The 15458-nt window shown below is 43.8% G+C and overlaps 1 protein-coding gene across 1 annotated transcript in view; it reads right to left on the minus strand.

Annotated features, from left to right (window-relative positions):
* Positions 1–220: 220 nt before the first annotated feature.
* The window catches only part of BCL7C (BAF chromatin remodeling complex subunit BCL7C), a 42775-nt gene continuing 27537 nt past the window's right edge, over positions 221–15458 (minus strand). Inside the window, exon 6 of the mRNA XM_055340872.1 lies at positions 221–8512. Coding sequence (XP_055196847.1) covers positions 8312–8512 — 201 coding nt within the window. The 3' untranslated portion in view covers positions 221–8311. The remainder of the gene's footprint in view (positions 8513–15458) is intronic.

Here is a 15458-nt window from a genome sequence, read left to right on the forward strand (position 1 = left end):
AATAAATGATGGAGCTAGGGTTTAAATCCAGGTTGTCTTGACTCCACAATTTAATTAATTTATCATGTGTTAAATAACAAAGATCCACGAAATAAAATATTGAGTAATATTAGGAGAAATAGGAGCACCTGGGTGGCTTAATGGTTGAGTGTCTGCCTTTGGCTCAGGTCATGGTCCCAGGGTCCTGGAATTGAGTCCCACATCCGGTTCCCCTCAGGGAGCCTGCTTCTCCCTCTGCCTATGTCTCTGCCTTTTTGTGTCTCTCATGAATAGATTAAAAAAATATTTTAAAAATATATATTAGGAGAAACATGAGAAACAGTTTTATTGGAAATATTCTAATACATTTTCTGAACAAGAAATCAAAAAATAAATAAGGACATAGCAGATATGAACATCCAAAGTTTTTTAACCTGAAAACAAATAGTGTACCTTCTATTCAAGTTCCATGGACAGTGACAAAATTCAAGAATATTAAGTTACAGAGAATATTTTGGTAAATTTTGAAAAGTGGAAATTCTAAAAGTCAGTCTCTGATCAAAATGCAATACAGCTAACAATAATATAAAACACACCACTTAGAAATGGAAAAACATGAATAGCATATCAAATTACAAGAAGTAAATCAAGAGTAAAAAAACAAACCATTAAAAAATAATTTTAAAAACAGGATACAGTCAAAACTATCTGCAGAGGTAATTAACACCATTAAATGCTTTTAGGGTCAAAAAAAATAAAATGAATGAATTAAGCACATAAGTTGAGATTTTGGAAAAGAGCATAAAAATAGCCTTTCCTCCCCTAAAAAAAATGGAGAAAGGAAATACTTGAAATAGAAAACAGAAAAAAACACACACCCAGAAGCTTAAGAGTAGGAGAGATGTGCCTTCCAGCCTGTTGACAGAGAGGTATATAGCGGCACTCAGCATGAACTTGGTCCTCTGACAGGTGTCCTCAATCCTCCCCCTCCTCACTGTGCATGCTCTGCTTGGTGTGCTATCTACTGCTGAGTTAAGTTACCCCAGTTCTCATTTCTCCAACTAGTAACAATTTCTCTATGTCAGCACCACATCTTGTACACAATGTGCCTGCATGGTGGCATTTTCACATGCTTTACAACAAATTCTCTCCACTGTGATTCCTGTTCTATTAGACTTGCAGTCTTTAGAAGAGGAACTATGTCCTGATCATCACTGTATCCTCAGGACCTGGGACAGGTGAGTCCTTAATAAATGTTTGTTGAATGAAGGAATGAGTGGATGGGCTCAAGCACTGATTCCTGAGTTACATTTGGTCGTGGGTTGCTTCTGTCCCCACTACCCAACCACAGGCTCCAAGCCAATGTCTTGAGGCCTGGAAATGAGTTATTCCAACAGTAAGAGGACAAACCATAACGTAGCTGACTAATGGGATATTTATGTAACTGACAATGATTGTGTGGACAATGTCAATAAAATATGAGGAAAAAGGGCTTTGATTTTTTCCCCTTATTTTTTTCTTCTGCTTGAATGATCAAATGTTTCCTTTGTGAAATGGAAAATAGTCCTCTCTGTCCTCAAGACTTAGTTCAAATGCCACCTTCTCCAGAGAACTTTCTCTCATTTCTCCAACTAGTAATAATCTTGCCATTTCTGGCCTTCCAGAACATCTGCCCCTCCCTCTGGTCTCTTGAAATTCTACCTTTGCTTATTTGTGTCTCCATGGGCTGTGGATATTCTCTAGACAGGATTGTGGGTCTTCTGCACAGCACCACCCCTGATAAGTAAAGGATGCACTAGGATGTTCATCCAGACTCAGCCCATTTTCCTTGGCATGTGCAGGGGTGCAGACAGGACAGCATACTTTGAATGGGTGGTTGGTTGCCTGGCTGACAGACTACACTGAACTCAAAGCATGTGAGGGCACAGAATCACAGTGACCAAACAGACTCCCGCAAACCTCAGGATCAGCTTCCACCTACAATGCACCTGGCTTAGAAAAGATCCCAGAGGGAAGCTGTGCAGCTCCAGCTAGAATGAACCAGGGAGATGAGGGATGCTATCATTACCAGAGGCTGAGAAATAGCACTGAGGCAGATGTGTTGGTCATCTTTTGTGCCCAGGTGGATAAGGAGAGGGCATTCCAGACACAGGGATCCATCTGAACAATCGTCAGTGGCAAGAGGATAGCAAATTTACTTTAGAAAGAACCATAGTGTTAGCCACTGCCATGACTCTCCCTCTTTACTTGGCTGTCAGAACAGTCTTTCTAAATCTCAGATCATACTGTGGCATTCACTCCTCTACTCAGAACTCTTCAGTGGTTCCCCATAGCCCTCAGTATTTGGTCTGACATTATAGGCTTCACACAACCTGGCCCCCCATCTCTCCATTGCCATCTCCTGCTACACACATCATGCCTCCAAACAGTGAACTCCCTTAGGATTCCTAGTCTTGCCTCTCTCTTTCCTCACTATACTTACAGCATTTCATCCAGGACCATGCATTCAAAAATCACCCATACATGGCAACTCCTAAATTGTCCTCTGCTCTGGACTTCTCTCCAGAACAAAACATATCCAATTACTACTTGACATCTTCACCTGAATGTCAAAGACATCTCAAACTCAACTATCTAAAAATACCCATCTCAACTGAATCCCTTACTCTGCTTATCTTCCCCATATCAGTAAATATCTCCACCAACCACCCAGCCTCTTCCTGGTCATTCCCTCTCTGTCCACTTGCACTTTCCCACACCATGAGTTCCCACTGATTCTATAGCCCAAGTTTCTTGAACATCCAAATTCATTCTCTGATCTAAGCCACATATCCCACCTGGACTACACAAGAGCCACCTGCCGGGTCTTCCTGCTTCCTCCTCTGAGCCCCTACAACATATTCTTACACACAGTCAGAGTCTAATACGCAAATTGAACCATGCCACTCTACCAAAGCAGGGTAAAATCCAGGCTTCTAGTTTTAAGAGGCTCCTAAGAGGCCAAATCTGAGATAATTTGAGCACCAAAATAATTAAGGTTAATAACTAAGATTATTGGAAAGCAGTAGGAACCCAAAAGTCCCTGCTAATAATAAATATATAAATAAATAGGCAGAAAAATGTCAAGGGGAGAGAGCGCTGAAGCCATTCTGTAACCCTCCTAACACTGATTTGCTCCAGGCAAGAAGCCTCGTTGGATATTAAATCTCATCTACTTAGTAATCTCTGGAATAGGATATTTGCACATTTGTAACTATCTCCCTGATTGCTTATCAGTGACAAGGGAAAACCAGTAAGTACAGCTTAATCAGACAAAATTTAAATCACCAAGGAGGAGGAGATAGACTGTGTATGCCTTTTGTTGTCTCACCGGGAAAGACACAGTAACATTTCTATTATCTTCCAGCAGGAATGTGTGATGAAGAAATAGAGGACAAATGAGGAACATTCTCTTAATGGGGAAAACTAAATTTTTCCATCATGTCAATGTCATAGAAGACAAAGCCAACTATTCCAGATTAAAGGAGACTAAAGAGAAATAACAATGGAATGCATCACTTCATTTCTGGACTGGATTCTGGACTAGAGGGAAAATGCTATGTAAAGGACATTATTGAGCTAATTGACAAAAAGGTTGGTAAATGAGATATTGTTTTGCATTATAGTTCAAAATAAGGGTCACATATAACACTTCATACAGAGAAAGAATTGGTAATTTTAACAGGTGAATTTGGGACAAAGGACAGACAGATGCCCATTGTACTATTCACCTCTCTTTGTAACTTTGAAATTATTTCCAAATAAAAAGTTAACCCAAAGAATCCAGGCTCCTTAACATGACCCACAAGGCACCTGCCACCCCCTTCCCCCCAGCCAGCCTGTCCAGTCTTATCTTTACCAGTCTTATAACGGCCAGCATACTCGGCTTCATTGATCCATTGACATGGCTGCCTTTCAGGTTCCCCAACATACCAGTTCTTGCTCACCCCTGGGTCTTCATGCGCACACCTACTATTGCCTTTATAAGGACTTCTCTTCCCCCAACTCAGTTCTCAGTGATACAATAATTATCATTTCTCAAAATGGTTTTTGACCCCCACTCTGACCTAATACAGACCTATTATATTCTTTCATAGCTCCTCGACTTTTGCTTCATGATATTTATCACAGTTTGTAATAGTTTATATTTTGGGAGGATTCCTAATGCCATCTTCTCTAGTAGCCTGAAAGCTCCCTAAAGCCAGGGATCCCATTTGTTTCACTCCTGAATGTTGTCCTCCATCCCTGCTACTGGACCTGGCACACTGCCAGGCACTTAGGACACAGCTAATTAAATGATGAATTCCACCCTCCAAGTTCACCTGCAAATTGTTGACAGCTCTCAGAGAACATACCCTACAATCCACATCTAATTCCAGGAATGGATTCATGAGGCTCTGTCTATTCAGGCTTCTTGGATTCCCTATCACTACACCAGTACTTGAAACTAAGAGGCCATGGTAAGGAAGAAGGGGGACTTGGGGGAAGGTGTATGTTAATGGAGAGCTGATGAATTCAGCTGAGAGCCTGGAACCTCAGAGGGGGATGTCAAAGAGGTAGTTGGCTGGATTGAGCTGGTGCTCAGAGGGGCAGTTGGGATTGGAGAGGTGACCCATGGCCAAAGCTGTGGGCATCATCAGGAGGATCCCTCACACACCTGTATGTGCAAAAGAAAGATAAAAGAGTCCAAGGAATGGGGCCTGAAGGACGCAGACTTAAGGGTTACACAGGAAAAATGTCTCTGGAAGCAAAGAAACAGTGTCCAGAAAAGTAGGAGTAATATTGGGAAGGAGAAAGAGAAAGAGCTGTCATAGAAGGCCAGAGAGGAGGCCAGTTAGGCGCTAAACCCCATACATTTGTGTTTCCTTTTTCCTTGTTCAAGCTCAGCATCTGGCATCCCATGAGTTAAGCTGGACTGGTGGGGACTAAGGGCTTGGACTCTTGCCTGAATCTTGACTCGACCACAAATAGGCTGTATGACTTGGGGCCATGGACTTAATTCCCAGACTCCAAGCCCCTGTCTGTAAAACAGAAATTGTGCTAGTATTCACTTTTCAGGGCTGCTGCCAGGATTACATGAGCTCATCTCTGGAGAGCTCTTTGATCCATGTTTGGTTTATAGTCTGGGGAATGAATGAACATCGTAGGTGCACACATGGCAGGAACCGGATGCACGGCCCAGCTAAGAGGATTGTTTCCTAGGATTAGCCAATGACAGGGCTTCAGACAATAGTCAAAGAACCCCCTCACCACCTTCTATCCAGGTCCCCTTCCCCTGATCCAATCCCTATTAAACAAACCTATAGTGAGCAGATTCTATTTAACACAGTCCCTTCTCCAAAGCTTCTTTCTGAAAATTCTTTCCTTCCACCCTCCAAAGCGTGCCCAAGTCAGACGATGCCAGAGTCTGTCCACTTGATTGCAACTAAACCCTGTTTCCCAAGTAACCATGGTGACACCTCTTCCTCAACACAGCCACCTTCTGTGAATATCAGTAACTATTCCCAGGCCTCTTACTCCCAGCTCTAATGTCTGCCAGTAACTTCTGACCATCCCATCTCTGAAGGAAAGAGAAGCATGTGGATACCACTTCACAGCTTAAAAAGCAAACATAACCCTCCTTTCATCCTCACAAAAGCCCTGTGAGGTAGATACAGCAGATGATAACTCCTCTGGCCCACGTTTATTGAGTATTTAGACTGTACCATGCTCTGTGTGAGTCATTTTCATATGTGATCTCATTTAAACTCACCCAAATCCTATGAAGTGGAAGTTTTTCCATTTTACAGAGGAGAAAAATGGGGCTCAGAGTGGCTAGAACTTGGCCCATATCAAAGAGGTAGTAAGTAATGGGTTCAAACCCTCAGACCATCTATTTGACTCTAAAGCCACACTTAACCCTTCGACAGTCTGGCCTCACAAAACAAGTATGTTATTTCCAGGCACCATCCTACCCATTAAATTGAAGCTCAGAGAGGTAAAGTAACTTGCCCAAAGTCTCACACCCAGGAACTAGCATGGAGCTGAGATCCACAATTGGATCTTCTGGCTCTGAGAGCCCTGAAACCAGGGAGCATCAGTGACTGGTCCTGATGATATACTAGGTAATTATTTCTGTAGCCAATTTGCCTTGCCAATCCTGCTCAGCCCAGGATAGTATTTCTATGCAGGAAGTCCTTCCTGATATTTTCTGGGAAATTTGTGTTTTTCTGAATCCCAAGACCAATCAGTCAAGAGACTGGGAAAATAGGAATAAGTGTTCTAATTCTCCTGTGAGAATTCATGCTTAGCAATAAACATAGGGGCATTCCTGGTATGAAAGAATCACTGACATCCAGTAGAAAGCATGAGAAGAAAATGCTGATATACAGAGTCCAAGATTAAGGCAGACGTGTCGGAAACTTGGGTCAGGAGGAGAGAAGTGGGGGTGCCTGGCCGGTTCAGTAAGAGGAGCATGTGACTCTTGATATTGTAAACAGAATATTAATCTGTTTACATGCATCATATATCTCATACAAATTCTATGAATGATGCTCCCAGAAATAAATTTTGGAAACAAGTCTTCAAATTGGCAATTTCAACACATACTTCTGTGTGGTACAGTTATCTTGATGAAGATTTAACATTTTGTTATTAAAATACTACCCAATAATGTTCTTTGATATTTTTTGGTTTTTCAATATTTGCTCTAGCCTACAGTTCTTTGTAACTACTCTCATTTATTTTAAAGAATACAGAAAATTATGAAAAATACAGAATAATATGATTTCAGGAATTCCAAAGAATTGCAATTTCTCATTTCTAAACCCTGAAGATGAGCATCTGTTGGGAAATTAGAAACTTTAGCCCAGAGGAAGTGGATGAGCTTCCAAGCAGCTCCTGGGATGGCAAACTACGAGGCCATCTTTCTTGGTTTTCAGGAAGTCTCTGCATAGGAGCAGATCCAGGAATAGAGCTTCCTTGGCCAATATCCCTCTAAAGGCAAAGATTCTGAGAAGAGGTTACTTCAGGGATCCATGGGCTGAGCCTGAAGTATTGGTCTTAATGTGGGATGTCTGAAGGCTCAAGTTTTATCTCAATCTCATTCCAGAGAGTATCTGCTCATTTTAATACACAAAGTTTTGTGCAATTATCATGAGAAAAATGGATGCTCCATAAATGGATGCCCTGTCAAACCTGCACTTTCACTCTTGTACCCGAAGAAGGGCTACAGCAAGCAGGGTGAGCTGTGGAATCAGGTGGGCAGACCTGGATCTGTATGCTGGTTCTGTGCCACATATGGGCTGTGTGACTTTGGGCAGGTCCTTTAACCTCTCTGAGACTTAGTTTCTCCATCTGTAAAATGTTGATAATGAAAACACCAGTGTCACTGGGATGTTGTGAGGATTAAATGAGATATCGATGTAAATCACAATGCCTAGCACAGAGTAAGCTCTCAATAAACGGGAGACATTATTTGCTAATGTGACAGGCCCAGTGGTGGAGTCCGTGGAAGCCCTTGGAACCACTCAGGGCTCCTGTGCCCCCATCCTTCTGCAGGTGAGGATTTTCCAGGTCTCTGGGCTCTGCCAGAACCCTGGGATACCCCCTCCCAACACACACACACTAGCCCAGGACGCCTTCTCTGGTCCCTGCGGGGCCAGGCTGTGAGGAGAGTGGGCACCAGGGCAGAAAGGCCTCTGTCCCACGTGGTTCCCAGGGGACTGGCGAGGTTGGCACCAGGCGGAAGCTCTTGAAGCATGTCCTCTGGTGCTTGAGGTAACCCTGCCCCAGGCCTGGCATCCATGGGCCCGCCCAGGGTGGAGCTGGGTTTGGGGTTGAGGTGGGGCTGGAGTGGAGGTGGGGGAGGTGGTGTTTGGGGTGGGAGATGGGGGTTCAGTGGGGGCGGGGTGCTGCATGGTTTTCACGTGTGCCCCCCCCGGGGGGGGTGGCTGGCAGTGTCACAGGAGGCTGGAAGCCAGCAGACGCGGGGTGAGCGCGCTGGTGACAGAGGTGGGCATGGCGGAGCCTTCGTGGCCAAGTGTCCTCAGGCGCTGGGTGTGGTCCCAGTTGTGCCCGAGCCCTTTTCACACTTGGGGTGCCAGGGGAACCCGCTCACTGCGCGGGGGTCAGTGGCAAGCAAGATGGGTGCTGTGACCTTAGGTGCGGGGCAGGCTAGGGCAGCTCGCCCCCCGAAGTTCCTGCTGTAGCTGTAGGGTTGGGAGGCTCCTTCCACCCTAGGGCATGGGCAGGTGGCTGGATCTTGGGGCGGCCAAGAGAGACCTAGGGGCCTCACCTTGCCTGGGGAGCCCACTCACCTCCCCTTCCCCTGGGGGATCGTCCTGGGTGCCCTCGGGGTCTTGCTTCCTCCCCCAGGGGCTCTGGTGTCTGGCAGCACCATGGAACCTGGCCGGGCATTTGTCCGGAGGCCTCTTCTGGGAAGGAGCCTCCTGAGGGGCTCTGTCTTCAGACCTTTCTCGTGGAGGGCTCTTCTGGTCATTCTCACTCCTGAATCCTGCAGGAGGAAGAGAAGAATCTGGGTACTTATTGTTTTCTCCTCCCTCCACCCAAGACTAGGAAAATTCTGCCTTGGGAATCTTCAGTGCAGCAACTTGGTGGGAAATCTGCCAAGGACAGAGTTTGGTGTTTCTTTTTTTTTTTAATTTTTTAAAATTATTTATTTATGATAGTCATACAGAGAGAGAGAGAGAGAGAGAGAGAGAGAGACAAGGCAGAGACATAGGCAGAGGGAGAAGCAGGCTCCATGCACCGGGAGCCTGACGTGGGATTCGATCCCAGGGCTCCAGGATCGCGCCTTGGGCCAAAGGCAGGCGCCAAACCGTTGCGCCACCCAGGGATCCCGAGTTTGGTGTTTCTGACAGCAGGTGGAGGTTGAGGTAGGGGTTTGTGGGAACCCAGATCCTGAAATTTGACAGAGCTGGGCCACTCTACACTTTGTTGCCATGTGATTGGAGGCAGGTTACACAACTTCTTACAGTTTCAGTGGGGATAATGGTGAAGGCAGCTTCAAAGGACTGTCAGGGTTCAGGGAGTCCACAGACCCTCAGGAGGGCAGGGCACAATAGTGATACTTTAAATTGGAAAGGTCAAATATAAATCTGTGCCTTAATATTTTTTCCAATTCTGTCGTTACCAGGTGAGGTCCAATATCCCCTCTCCCCCTACAAACTATCATGTATACCCCTAATGCCCAGATATCAGTGTCTTATATTATTTAGCATTAAAATAACTAGGAGTCCTTGGAGAGTAGCTGATTCCATTTCTTTTTTCTTTTTTTTTTCTTTTTTTGCTGATTCCATTTCTTAAACAAGAAAAATCTACAAGCATCTTGTTGATGCCAAAAAAACAAGGATATTTTCAAGCATGTTAGGGTAGTGTTACAAAGACAAATATCCTAATTTTTTTATTTTTAGATTGTATTTATTTATTCATTAGACACACACACACACACACACACAAAGAGAGAGAGAGAGAGAGAGAGAGAGAGAGAGAGAGAGAGAGAGGCAGAGACACAGGCAGAAGCAGGCTCCATGCAGGAAGCCCAATGTGGGACTCGATCTCAGGACTCCAGGATCACGCCCCAAGCCAAAGGCAGATGCTCAACCGCTGAGCAATCCAGGCGTCCTGACAAATATCCTAATAAAATGGACTACCATTTTCAAAGCTATTACGATTTGAGCACCCTAAAATCTATAACAATCATTCTGCACAACTGAAATATCTGGGGAGGGCTGTGAGTCTCTCACCTACTCAAAAGTAGAAAGTTCATATAAAATCTTCAAAAAGGCAATTGTACTACAGGTACACTCTACTATAGGTACTAGGGGTACTCCTCTAAGTAGTTGTACTAGAAAGGTGATGAGAATAGATATATATAATTTTGATGTTTTTTTTATAAATAGAATATCAATATATGGATATATTTGTTAAAGATTTTATTTATTTATGAGAGTCAAAGAGAAAGGGAGAGACACAGGCAGAGGGAGAAGCAGGCTCCCTGCAGGGTGCTCTATGTGGGACTCCATCCCAGGACCCTGGGATCACAACCTGAGCCAAAGGCAGAAGCTCAACCACTGAGCCACCCAGGTGCCCAATATATGATATTTTGGTTCTTCTATTATCCCTCTACTTCTATTTATAAGGCATAAACATGAATTCATTTCTATCTGTGCAAGGAGGGAAGAATAGACCCAGAGAACTGTAAGCCCAGTGACCCTGGGAAGAACAGGTTACCATGACTGTACAGCACTGATAAATACATATAGTAGCCAGGTAGGAGGAGATGTCAACACTGTTCTGAGTTGATGATGTACCCATTTGTCCTGATGAGAACTAACTTCAACATACTTATTACCTTATCTCCTAAGAAAATAGTTTTCAGGGGCATCTGGGTGGCTCAGTGGTTGAGTATCTGCCTTTGGTTCAGGTCATGATCCCGGAGTCCTGGGTTCGAGCCCCGCATCAGGCTCCCCAAAGGGAGCCTGCTTCTCCCTCTGCCTATGTCTCTGCCTCTCTCTGTGTGTCTCTCATGAATAAACAAATAAAATCTTAAAAAAAGAGAGAGAGAGAATAGTCTTCAACCTGAGGAGCTTAAAAAATACTGGGCTACTGGGGATCCCTGGGTGGCTCAGCGGTTTAGCACCTGCCTTTGGCCCAGGGTGCGATTCTGGAGTCCCGGGATCGAGTCCCACGTCAGGCTCCTGGCATGGAGCCTCCTTCTCCCTCCTCCTGTGTCTCTGCCTCTCTCTCTCTCTATGTCTATCATAAATAATAAATAAATAAATATTTAAAAAAATACTGGGCTACAAAAATAAAAAATAAAAAAAACCGAGCTACAGGTCCCATCACAAAAGATCCCCAGAAAAAAAAAAAAGATCCCCAGATTCTATAATAAGGGATTAATATTCAGGATAAAGAACTCTCACAGCTTAACAACCACAAAAGTAACAAACATTAAAAAATGGGCAAAGGACTCGAACAGACATTACTCCAAAGAACACCACAAATGGCTAACAAGCACATGAAAAGATGCTCAACATCGCTATTAGGGAAATGCAAATCAAAACCACAATGAGAAAACCACAAAACCACAAAAATCACACTCATTTGAATGGCTACTATTAAAGAAAACCCCAGAAAATAACAAATGTTGATGAGGGTATGGAGAAATTGAGACATTTGCAGACGGTTGGCAGGAATGTAAAATGGTGCAGCTGTTGTGGAAAACAGTATGGCAGGCCTTCTGAAAAGAGCTGGCAAGGGGATCCCTGGGTGGCGCAGCGGTTTGGCGCCTGCCTTTGGCCCAGGGCGCGATTCTGGAGATCCCGGATTGAATCCCACGTCGGGCTCCTGGTGCATGGAGCCTGCTTCTCCCTCTGCCTATGTCTCTGCCTCTCTCTCTCTCTCTCTCTCTCTTTCTGTGTGACTATCATAAAATAAATAAAAATTAAAAAAAAAAAAAAAAGAGCTGGCAGGGAAGCCCGGGTGGCTCAGTGGTTTAGCGCCGCCTTCAGCCCAGGGCATGACCCTGGAGTCCCGGGATTGAGTCCCGCATCGGGCTCCCTGCATGGAGCCTGCTTCTCCCTCTGCCTGTGTGTGTGTGTCTCTCTCTCCCTGTGTCTCTCATGAGTAAATAAATAAAATCTTAAAAAAAAAAAAAAAAAAAAGACGGGCACTGAGGGGGACACTTGTCGGGATGAGCACTGGGTGTTATTCTGATGTTGGTAAATTGAACACCAATAAAAATTAATTTATTAAAAAAAAAAGAAAAGAAAAGAGCTGGCAATTCCACTGCTGGGTAAACAAAAATAATTGAAAGCAGAGTCTTAAAGAAATGTTTGAACACCTAGTCAAGGGATGGAAGCAACCCAAGTGTCCACTGATGGATGAATGGATAAACAAAACATGGGATATTATATACAATGGAATATTATCCACTCCAAAAAAGGAAGGAACTTCTGACACGGGCTGCAACATCGGTGGATCATGAGGATATTATGTTAAGTGAAATTAAGCCACAAAACAAAACAAGTACTGCATGATTTCATTCATAGGAGGCACCTAGGGTAGTCAAATTCAGAGCCAGAACGTGAAAGAGTGGGGGTCAGAAATTGGGGGGAAAAGGGAAAGAGGAGTTACTGTTTAATGTGTACTGTTTCAGTTTTGCAGGATGAAAAGAGTTCTGGAGATTGATGGTGGTGATGGTTACACAAGATTAATGTACTCAATGCTACAGAATTTTCCACTTAAAAATGGTTAACATGGGGGTGACTGAGTAGCTCAGTTGGTTAAGCAGCTGCCTTTGGCTCAGGTCATGATCCCAAGGGACCTGGGATTAAGCCCCGCATCGGTGTCCCTGCTCAGTGGGGAGCGTGCTTCTCCCTCTCCCTCTGCCTGCTACTCCCCCTGTTTGTGCTCTCTGTCGTCAAATGAATAAATTTAAAAATCTTTTTAAAAAAAGATTTGCCTCAAAATAATACGGGAGGAGAATCAGTAGCCATGAGTTGAAATTGTTTGAGTAGTAGGTGAGACACAAGCTGGGGGAGAAGCTGGCTCCATGCAGGGAGCCTGATGTGGGACTTGATCCCGGGACTCCAGGATCACAGCCAAAGAACACCAAACCGTAGGCAGGCACTAAACCGCTGAGCCACCCAGGGAGCCCTATATTTACCTTTCCATTTGTTTGACATTTCCTTTTTTTTTTTTTTTGTTTGACATTTCCATAAGTGTTTCTTTAAACATACAAAGGAAAGAGAGAGAGAAAAAAGAAAGAAGGAATAAACAAGAAATAAAGACAGGAAAAGAAAGAAACGTAAAAGCTACCCAAGGTAACAAGAAAACTTGATATAAACAGGAACCGGGGCTAAAAGATCCTCAATTTTGAATCTTCATAACTGTGCAACCTGATCCCACGTCTCTGGCCAGAACCTGCATCTTGAGCTTATTCTGAGACAGTTTCCTTTTTCTTTTGGGTCTAGTAGGATTACAAAAACTCTATAATGACTGTAGGATTACTGAAACCCGAGAAAGGTATAAAAATGGGAACCTCAGGAAGGTGTTGGAATTAAGTACAAGAGAGAAGGCTAAATCCATGGTTTTAGCACTTTTATAATCAGTTTTGATGGCCAGGTTTTAATAAATTCTGTAATTACTCCTTGTTTTGGGTTTTTAAAAAGATTCTGTTTACTTATTTGACAGAAAGCGAGAGTGCAAGAGCACAGCATGGGGATCAAAGCAGGGAGAGAAGCTGGCTCCCCACTGAGCAGGGAACCATAAGTGGGGCTCAATCCCAGGATCCTGGGATCATGACCTGAGCTGAAGGCAGGCACTTAGCTGACTGAGCCACCCAGGCACCCCTGCAATTACTCTATTTGTATATGCTTAAAGTATATGAGTAGTCAAAAGAATCCACCATATTAACTTTGTCTTTCTAGTTAAATTATTTAAAATAACTCAATCAGTTAAATTTGTAATCAGACCCTAAGTCCCCTATGGGGGGGAAAATGGCTTTCAATTGTTTCTTTTTGTTCTATAGAGTCTAACAAATTGAGCATATTTCTCTCCATCCCAGAACTCTCAAATATGAAATCATCTATCAGGGGATTCTTACTTCACATTAATGAGCAGATGCAGGTAGGACACTTGGCACAGGGCCTATAGCATAGGATGACCTCAAATCCAGTTCAGATGAGCTCATTTACGGGAAAGGGAAGGGGTGCTGGTAGGGGTGGACATCAGAGAGGCGAAGCACAGAGAGGGGCTCTCACAGACGTGTGTCTGGTTGACTGAGTAGCTGCTCAATCCTTCAGCAAATGCTAACTGCACCAAGAGGGTGCCAGGTGCCAGAGATGTCATAGTTAAAAGGAGAGGCCCACCATTTCTCCTCCTTCCAAATCCCACAGGCCATCCCTGTCTTTCAGCCACAAACATCAACCTACCTTACTTTTTCCCTTTGGGCCACTCTCATGAATACAGCTATGATGTTCCAGGCCACTGAGGAGAAGCCCTGGCTTCTAGTCAAGAGGCAGAGAGTTAAGGTCTCAATTCAGGGCCTGGGAACTTAGCTAATCTCCACCTAAGTGGTTAGAAGCATGGGCTTTGGATCCAATGGCATAGGTGTGAGTGAGTGAGTCCTGACTCAGTTGAACTTTTTGTTTTGGTTTGGGTTTTTGGGCTAGGTGGCTCAGCTTCTTTTATCCTTGACCTCCAGCAAGTAATATAACATCACTAGGCCTGTTTTCTTGCCTACCTCATCAGGGTAATAATCCCTACTCAACAGGGTTCCCAGGAAGATTTTTAAAAAATATTTTATTTATTCATGAGACATAGGGAGGCAGACACATAGGCAGAGGGAGAAGCAGGCTCTCTGTGGGGAGCCCGATGCGGGACTTGATCCCAAGAACCCGGCATCATGACCTGAGCCAAAGGCAGAAGCTCAACCACTGAGCCACCCAGGCACCCCTCCTGGGAGGATTACATGAGTTTATGTATATATGTGATAGTATGTAATAATCTATATCTATATATCTATATATAGATATAAATATATCTGATCTATATCTTTATGTAGGTAGAGATATAAGCACTGAGGAACTTTAGTGGCTGTTATTACTTTAATATTGTTACTTCAAAGTTGGCTCTTTAAAATATCTTTAAAATATCTAATAGATTAGATCAAACCCCTGGCAAAAAGTATTGTTTGTTTTCCTGAGTATTAATTCATCACCCTATTCAGGCCAATTGATGGCTATTCTAGTTTACATTTTCCCCAAATCAACAACAGATAAAAATAGATGAAGAATGTCAGAAAGAAGGTTCTGGGAAAACATGTCTCCAGAGACGACAGTGTGGGCAAGTGGTTGGAATGTAGAGGATGTATCTGATCTCCCTGGGACCAGGGCCACTGCTGAAAGCTTTGCAACCTATGCATGGCACAACTCTGCTTCCTGGTAACCAGAAATCTGTATAGTTATTACAACAGATTTCCAATAGATGGCAGTAGATTGTTTTAAGGAAAGGGTACCTTTTCCTAATTCATGCAATCATGTTAGGAATTTATGAACCATTTGAAGAGTTGATTGTGGTCTGTCCAGATGAGAGGGCATATAACATACTTTACTGCCTTGTGTACCAGGCCAGGATCTAAGAAACCTGTGGCAGAGAGGAACTGCCTTCCCACAAGGTCTAGAGCAAAGATGAGAATTCCTGGTGTGGTAGACAGAATTCTAAAGATAACTCCCTAAAATTCCTGGCTCCTGGTTTTTCAATCAAACACTAAGCTAGGCACTGCTGCGAAGGGATTCTGAGGATATAACTAAAGGTGTAATTAAAGTTCCAAGACAGCTTATGTGAAGATATGGAGATTATTACCCCATCAACTAGTGACTTAAAAGCAGAGTTTTCTCCAGCTGGTAGCAGAAAAAGAAGTCAGAGACTTGAAG

This window comes from Nyctereutes procyonoides, unplaced genomic scaffold, assembly GCF_905146905.1.
Source record: "Nyctereutes procyonoides isolate TBG_1078 unplaced genomic scaffold, NYPRO_anot_genome, whole genome shotgun sequence".
In the NCBI taxonomy this organism is placed as follows: Eukaryota; Metazoa; Chordata; class Mammalia; order Carnivora; family Canidae; genus Nyctereutes; species Nyctereutes procyonoides.